At 39.4% G+C, this 8,857-nt stretch overlaps 1 protein-coding gene across 2 annotated transcripts in view; it reads right to left on the bottom strand.

The window, feature by feature from the left end:
- Window positions 1–1,481: 1,481 nt before the first annotated feature.
- LOC306998501 (zinc finger protein 521) overlaps window positions 1,482–8,857 on the bottom strand; it is an 89,615-nt gene continuing 82,239 nt past the window's right edge. For both annotated transcript variants that reach the window (XM_079612650.1, XM_079612651.1), the window contains exon 7: window positions 1,482–2,750. In XM_079612650.1, the coding sequence (XP_079468776.1) occupies window positions 2,721–2,750 (30 nt within the window). In that variant the 3' untranslated portion in view covers window positions 1,482–2,720. The remainder of the gene's footprint in view (window positions 2,751–8,857) is intronic.

The following is an 8,857-nucleotide window of genomic DNA, read 5'->3' as shown; positions in this document are numbered from 1 at the left end:
ATATTCCCTCTGGACTTAAACAAATAAAATATATTGTAATGTGGTTTACGGTTTTAAATGGTTAATTTTCTAAATTGATACAACAAAATAAAAACACAAGGGCACATATTTTGATGGGTCTTATTAATCTATTTCATTAACATATTAAACAAAATATTATTAATTTAGCTGCTAGAATGCTGCCTAGCAAGATATACTTTTTTGTTTTTGTTGTTTATTAACATTTATTTGGACATTTCCGTTTATTGTGCATGCATTAAATATTTGTCTAATTTTTAACGGCTCCACTGGGGTGATATTTTATCAAGTTTGGCCTCCAGTAGCTCTGTAGTGAACTTTTACATTAATGTCCACTCACAGGCATAATTTCCCTCAATTTGAGACCTGCATTGGACAATCTCTGCACCATGGTGCTGTGAAGGCAGTGATTTGTGTAAATCTTGGAGGTGCCTGCTGCTTTACAAATTCTCTGCAACATTGTTGCAGGGTAATTCACACCTACAGGCTCTCTAGTGTACTTGCAACAGTCAAAAACTAGAAAACCCCCCCACTAAGATTTAACATAGCCGATATAATCATGTAAATTATATTTAGCTAACATGATTTATGTGTCACTGCGTGATCTAAGTACCAAACACATTTAGAGAGGTTTTGCCTTTTTGTGTGAAGGTAAAAAGCAGGGGGGTTTGATGGCAGAAGAGACAAGTACTTTTCTAGAGAAGCAACGGGACAAAGCGGGTTCCCGGTTAGTTGGAACATGAAGCACATCTGCTCTCCTTATTTCTCTCATGTGAGTCCTTGTGTTTTTTTGTTTCTTCATTAAACTTCATTCACAGACAGCAACATAGTGTCTGCCAAGATCCGACCCACATCGGGTACACGTGGATTCCACACGGCCGAGATGTGGCACTATATTGTGGTCTGTGTTGTGGCATACTTGAGACCATTTTCGTTGGTTAAAATGCAGAATCAGTCTGACACAAGTTCTCGGTTCCCCCTCTTTATCTACTTCTGAAATGTAACTGCACGTCAAAGCAGACTTTGTTTACAAGTCCTTCAGGTGTGTTGGGATTAAGTGCATCAGACAGTTTAATGGTGCAGAAGTCTTGTTTAGTCATTGTCTTTACGACTCCAGTAAAAACATTATTTGATGAGGTAAATTCGTAAATTCGTCTCGCATTAAACACCAGGACAAACTCAAAGGTGGATCATTCAGATATCTGTTCAGATCCCACACGTCACGTTACATTACTGCTGAAGTGCATCGAGTACCGTCGTGGTGATTTGTTCAAAATCTACGCTGCAACCCTTTTCATCACACCAGTCACCGTGGGGTTACTGCACTGTATTTTTTTCCATTACGAGTTTTCTCGAATGTATCAATATTATATTCCAGCACTGGAGCATGATTGTTCATTCTTTCAGAAGTCTCTCCACATTGTTCCTCAAACCACTCATCTTCTGTCATGCCACCTAGTAAACTAACCGTTTTATAAAATGCATTAAAAAGCCAATCACAGACATTCAGGCATTATTTTCCCAGCCCTAGTGTCCCTAATGTTTCGCAACAGGGTTGTATTTATATCGCAGGGTTATATTTCTTTCATTCCATATGATGATGTTTGGGAAAAGAATATATACAAACAACCACACAGAACACAATAATAAAACATCTTTGGAAGAGCACAGTACACCCATATCTTCATACAATTTTAATGTTTCCATCACATGAGAACACAAAAAGGTCCAACAAAATCGGACCCCAGTTAATATTTTTTTTATACCTTTTTTTAATTGACATGTCATGACACATAATAAAATGTCCAGCTGCCACTTATCAAGTGTGTAGTCAGCTCAAAACGAGAACATCCATTAAAGTATGGAGTGCTGCAAAAGTGCATGTCAATTTCATTTGATGTAAAACTGGTATATACTGTACATATTAGACACAGCATTGATACAGTAAGAGCAGGGCAATACACATCAGTCAGCCGTTGACATGCTCCTGACAGCATTTGTGTAGCCCATCCCAATGAGACAAATAGAGACAACAGAGAATAAGTTCCTTTCTTATAGAAAGAAAGATTTCCAGATACATCCAGACTTTAGCAAGCAGTAAACATTAATAACATAAATATACAAGTCATAAGTCAACATGGATGGACAGCAGTTTCTCCAACTCTGAGAGATGTCCTCGGGATCAAGAGAAGATCGTTAGGAATGGAATACTGCTGCTTATGATTTTGCATATATTTAACATATTATTCTTTATATTTTATGTCATTTAAAAATGTGACATTTGAGCATGGTGTTCTGGTCACGTGTGGCATCAGACATAGGCAGGCTGGGCTAGTGATGAAGGCTCAGTTTTTTCCTGATATCATCTTGGTTTGTGAGCCCAAGTTTGTCCTCATATTAGCAGAATCTGGTTCACGATTTGTTTCTTTTGTAGTGTTCAAACACAATTTTTTTTTTTTTTACAATAAAAATCAAGACTCTTTACAAGAAAAGGAAAGGCAAAACATGAAGGGTTACTTACAAATAGGTTGGTTGGATATTAAACACTGAAAATCAAACACCTACCCTCCTACCCTCAAGTCTTCATTTTCTTTATAATTGTTTTGTTTGACTGACAAAAAGTTGAGTGCAACGCAAAAAGAAATATCCATATATGTATTGGTCGCGGTGGGGTCTTGATTCTCCATCAGGCAGTTCTGTTGTTAGCTGCTGTGCAGACTCAGACTGTGGTTCTGAAAAAGAAAACAATGAGTTAATAAACATTGTAACCGATTCTCAATTCATCCTAAAGCATTCTGCACAGATGAGAATGTTTCCACACTGGGTTCGTATGAATTAACACATTGATTCTGCACAGTTATGTTTTGATTTTGATTGCTTTAGAATGCTCTTGTTTGACAAAATCAAAATATCTCCAAAAGGGATTCTGAAATTGACAGAAGAAATACAAAGAACAAAAAAATGCAATTGTTGTATTGCTTTTGTTTTTACATTTGTTCGAACTGATTAAACCACTGTAGATATGTCACATTTTAATAATATGTGTCTGACCTTGACCAGAGTGTATTTCTCTGACCTCTAGCAGCAGAACAGAGACAATGAATCGGGAACACCTGAAGGCAATATCCTTCACCAAGGAAAAGAGCTTATGGAACAGCAAAGCCTCAGGAGATTAGCAGGACATCACTGGAATTCATTTTCTGAGCAGCATGATGTGAACACTCTTCTCTCCCTCCCAGTGTTACAGACAACTATGATGGGAAATACTGACCTAGACAGCAACATAGTGTCGGCCCAGATTCGGGCCACATCTGGTGGATTCCGTGCATACTAAATGGGTCGGATCTGTGCCGACACTATGTTGCTGTCTGGGTGACCCAGGTGGGACTTTCGCTGGTTGGTGCGATCCAGCGTTTTTGAGTGATTCCATCCATATTCAGACAGCCCACTTGGCGCAATGCTGTTGTTTTTCCGGTCAACCCAACAGGTCCAGGTCGGCGAGAAGGTTGTCATTAACAAACTCCTTCACATTGCTGCCCTTGGCCCTGCAGAAAGCAATAGGGATGAAAAATTCCTCAAACTGGCTGGCTGTTGGAAGTAGAGGAGCTGGCGGAGACAATGCACCCTAGAGATGCTGTGAAGAGGATCCAAATCTTCCCAAATAAGACAATGTCTGAATCCGAAATCGCCCCCTATACCCTCAAATAGGGCGTTATTTGAGAGGACAGCCATTTGTAGTGTTGTCCGAAACCATAGTGGACGTTAGTGAGTGCACTTATTCAATCCCACATTGCACCGCAATAAAGAGTGTACAACCGATGTACACTCAACAGCTGTCCGAATTCGTTCACTCGTTTTCATTCACCTCTTCAAGTGAACCGTTTTAGCGGACTAACGTAGGCAATAGTGAATGAGGGTTTAGGGGGCAATTATGAATTCAGCCAATGTCAGAGAGGCGACAGCCCATCAGAGCATCCAACAATAGCGGGAATCCCCCCAGACTGCAATACAGTGTCGGCCCAGATCTGGGCTGTGTGGAATCACGTGTACCACCAGATGTGGGCCTAATCTGGGCCGACACTATTTTGCTGTCGCTATGCTGCTCGACTTCCCCAATACCCATGCCTGGACCCAATCAAATCCCCAAACGCTCTGTTACTGGAAAACCAACTAAATAGACAGAGCATCATGAGCACAGATCACCAGTCCAGACTCATTCCCTTCCTGAATGCCAAGAAGTGGCAAGAATTTTCCATTGCATCCACTGCTTGCCTAACCAGATACCCTGAGGCGGTTCCTCTCTGCAAACCCAATTTACAAAACATCACCCAGAGAGGTGTTTCTTTTCTTTACTTTTTACTTTCTAATTGGAATCCCTTCTCTGGTAATCTAAGCCATCTGGTCAGCAAAATCAGAAAAGTATTCTTCGAGATCCCCAGTCAGACTCTGTATGTATGCTGATGGGGGTGGTTATAAGACAGAGGCCCAGTTGGGTTTTTCAGGCAGGCTACTGAGGAGGTGAGCAGAATAATGCAACTAGAGGCCATCGAAGAGTCCCGGAGGCCTTTGTTCAGCTTCATCATCATGTTCTCAAAATTCAACACCTCCACCTGGGTCTGTAATGACTAACTAAAAGAGCTCTCGAACATTGACGTGCTGTGAGAAGCCAGCCCTTGAGAACAAACAGGATACGAATGACAGGGGCAATTCAGTGGTTTTTCACACCAAGACCACCATTATACAGTGAAACACCTAAGAGATGCCATCTGCATTACTGTTAGCTTGATGTTCCACAATGGGTCAGATCTGGTTAGTAAAAATCCCTCCCTCTACCCATCCATTTATCCTTTCATCTTCTGGCACTCTTTCCTGGAGCAGCGACCAATGGTGCAGATTTATCATGGTCAAATACCGTACAGTCTGATCTGATAATACTGTAACCTTGACAACTTGTGCTAATTTTGTCACAATTTCATTAGGCCACCTAGCAATCATTAAGCGCTATTACAATCATTCTGTACAGGCTACAAAGAACCACTACATCTATAGTCATTTAGAAGCAAATATCCAAAGCGACTAGGGGTGGAACGGATCGCAGATGATGCGTACGGATCGAGCCCTATGGTTCGGCACGCATGTGACTGCTAAATTTACCCATCATAAAAATGAGATTTTACCCATCATCAAGTGAAAGTTTATAATTTGGACGTGTATTGTCTTGACAATTTAAACATTCAAACAATTTTAATGGCGGAAGAAGAGCCGAAAATCGGGACTCGCACATTATCTGTGCACAGCCAGAGAGAGAGAGAGAGAGAGAGAGATAGAGAGAGGTGCTTTTCAGACAGCACTCAAATACAGAATTGATTCCTATTTCGCGTTTGCCCGTTTCCTTGCCCTTGAACGGACATATAAACACAAAATTGTCAAAATACCCGTCTCGACCAGTATTCTCTCGTTTATGTCGTGAACAGTTGAGAAAGAAACTAATGTTTTTTCATCGGAAACTGTTTTTTCGCTCCGTGCAGTCGGTCTTTAAGCGACAGCACACACTTAATATTATACTGTTGTCTGTGTCGTTAATATTAATAAAACACCAAAATACAGCTTTAACAAAGATGAAACTATATTAAATTTATACAGTGAACAAAGTTTTATTTTACATTTAGGCTTAATTATTAATTTCTGTAGACTTTGTAATTTTTTTATTTAGTATTCATCTCTGCTTGTAATTTGTGTATTTGTTCTTATTTTATTACTGACTGTGTTTTAAATCATGTGTGAACTTTATCAGTTAGGCAAGTAGGTTTTGATGTAGTAGCTATCGAAAAACTTCAAGTGAGCTTTAAGTAATAAATTAATAGCGAAGTGAATAAATTAATATATACCCCCCCCACCCACCCATATATATATATATTTGTCTTTATTTTGCTGATCCGAAAAATGACTTGAGGCTCAAAAAACTTTAATAATCCGAACCGTGAATTTCGTTATCCGTTCCACCACTAAAAGCGACTTACAGAACATTCAGGGCATACATATTAAATTTGTTATGTGCAGTTTGTTATTTTAGTAATTTTCTGGTCAACTATGATGACTGTGCCACAGTAGGGACATTCAGGTCTGGCAAACTTGGTGCCCCGGGGAGACAACATAGTCCCCCGCTTGGTAGTTGATGCCCTCTCAGAGCCCCTTTTATTGCTTCCCTAAACCGGTCAGATGGAAGAGAGCTGGGATAAATTTGATACACAAGGAACACTGGTATCACTTACCCCAAGATCTGTTTGAAAGTAATGCAAATTATGCTTTTCTGTGATACATTACAGTAGATTGTGAGTTGTTTCATAGCGTTTATGTCATAAAATGTTAAATAATGAACAGCAGTGCAGTGAACGTTTCCTGGGAACTTTTCTCCTTTTCTTTTCAACTAGTTTTCTAATTCCTCCGTTACCACAGAATAAAGATGAATACATCAGAGCATGAATACTACTTCATCATTGCCTTTTTGTTCCAAATCTTAAATTGATACTAGCTGATGAAAGCTGCATGCACAATAACTATAAAAGGGCTAAAATTTGAAAATGCTGGTTTAGATGGGCTTTACTAAGTCCCACTGCAAGAGATATTATAGTTTGAGCCAGATTAATTCTCCTCAATAATGGCATCAGTACATTGATTCTTATAAACGGCTTGAAATTAAACATTTTCACAACAGCGTGCATCTTGACAATGCTGAAGCAAAATATCTTTTAATTCGCATTAGTAAAATTGCTTGTAAAAAGTTCACAGGAAGTTTACAGGAAGCAGAAGTGTTTCCAGAGATCAAAAGTGTTTGTTTGGATTGAGCGTGTCCCAGTGGTGATGAGCCGAGAATGAGCTCGCTGATGGGCTGCAGTGAGGGTTTGTCACCGTCTCAAGGCGATGTGTTTGCATACACACATCAGACCCAGCCAGAGGCGGGAACAAACACACCGCAAACTCTCACAGGACGCCGGAGTTCGTTGCTGTCTGTATCTGATCTACCTGCATCCATGTGTGGCACTCGTGGGTAATATCGGAGCTTTCATTACACTTTTGTGTACAAATAATTCAGAAACATCCGAGAAATCTCAAAACTGAACTCTGAAGCTTTTTTTTCTTGTTGTGCTTCACTGTGTGAACTGTAAGATATAAATTCAGAGTTGATGTCACAAGTCTGAGTGATAGGAAACTATGGTTAGAAAACTGGGTTAGTAGTTTAGTCCACTGAGCATGTTGATGATAAAAACATATTCAGGGAAACAGGTTTTTCATGTTGTTGCTGTCATGAATTAGTCGGAGGATTGGCTCCATTAATTGGTTTGGGAATTCAGTAAACATTTGCTCCTTACTATTTCAGTGCACATACCTGCATATTATTCATTAACCACTCGCTATCCAGTTTAACCAGTTACTGATTGGACAAAAATACATTGTCATATTTACATCTTCTCAGTGCAAACACAGTGCCTTTCTATGTAAACTAATAGATTTTGCCCAACCAACCAACTAACCAACCGACCAATCAACCAATCACTCAATGCCTTCGCAATTAATGTTGTTACATTACCTCTCCTGCATAGGGGCTGAGAGCCTGATAAACAGAATTAAAATGTCAAACCATAATTTAACATATTTAACATTTTCTTTTTTTAATAATGCGAGCTGAAACTGTAAAGAATACAGTATGTGCAAGTAAAGGGTCCAATCATGAGACATACCTAATTTTATAAGCAAATATTTCCATATCAGCAGATATAACCTTAATCCTACTGACCAGCAGAACCATTCAAATTGCTATAGTTGACCTTGAAACATAAGTCAAACTGTTGTAAAATAAGCACATGCATTAAAGGTTGTGTAGGTAAGAATTGTCTAAAGAACTTTTGTTCAAATTGGCTTAAACTGTCTTTATATACCAATACATAATAAAAATGTAAGTACTTTGAAAAAGAGAGTATAAAAATTGAGTGACTATAGTGTATTTAATCTTCAAAAAACACAGCTCATTAATTCCTACCGGGATGAAACAAGTGATTGGCTTGCGCGACTGTCACTCTCCGTCGCCATGACTACCGCCGCTATTACTGGCTCTGCCGACGTGCGCGCAGTCGCGCACCCGTTTTTAGGTGGGAGTGAATGGAATTAATGAGCTGTGTTTATTGAAGATTAAATACACTATAGTCACTCAGTTTTGTATACTCTCTATTTCAGAGTACTTGCATTTTAATTATGTATTGGTATATAAAGACAGTTTAAACAAATTTGAATAAAAGGTTTTTTTAGACAATTCTGACCTACCCTACCTTTAAATCTGACAATAAGTAACATTCATATTGTATGTAGGTGTGTCATTGTGTGAATAAGGGTGTAAAGGTGAGGTGTTTGAGGGTGTAAAGGTGATGTGTTTGAGGGTGTAAAGGTGATGTGTTTGAGGGTGTAAAGGTGATGTGTTTGAGGGTGTAAAGGTGATGTGTTTGAGGGTATAAAGGTGATGTGTTTGAGGGTGTAAAGGTGATGTGTTTGAGGGTGTAAAGGTGATGTGTTTGAGGGTGTAAAGGTGAGTTGTTTGAGGGTGTAAAGGTGAGGTGTTTGAGGGTGTAAAGGTAATGTGTTTGAGGGTGTAAAGGTGAGGTGTTTGAGGGTGTAAAGGTGAGGCGTTTGAGGGTGTAAAGGTGAGGTGTTTGAGGGTGTAAAGGTGAGGTGTTTGAGGGTGTAAAGGTGAGGTGTTTGAGGGTGTAAAGGTGATGTGTTTGAGGGTGTAAAGGTGAGGTGTTTGAGGGTGTAAAGGTGAGGTGTTTGAGGGTGTAAAGGTGAGGTG

The sequence above is a fragment of the Phoxinus phoxinus genome (genome assembly GCF_949152265.1).
Source record: "Phoxinus phoxinus genome assembly, chromosome: 5".
NCBI classification, from domain to species: domain Eukaryota; kingdom Metazoa; phylum Chordata; class Actinopteri; order Cypriniformes; family Leuciscidae; genus Phoxinus; species Phoxinus phoxinus.
This window is presented reverse-complemented; position numbering and strand designations above follow the sequence as displayed.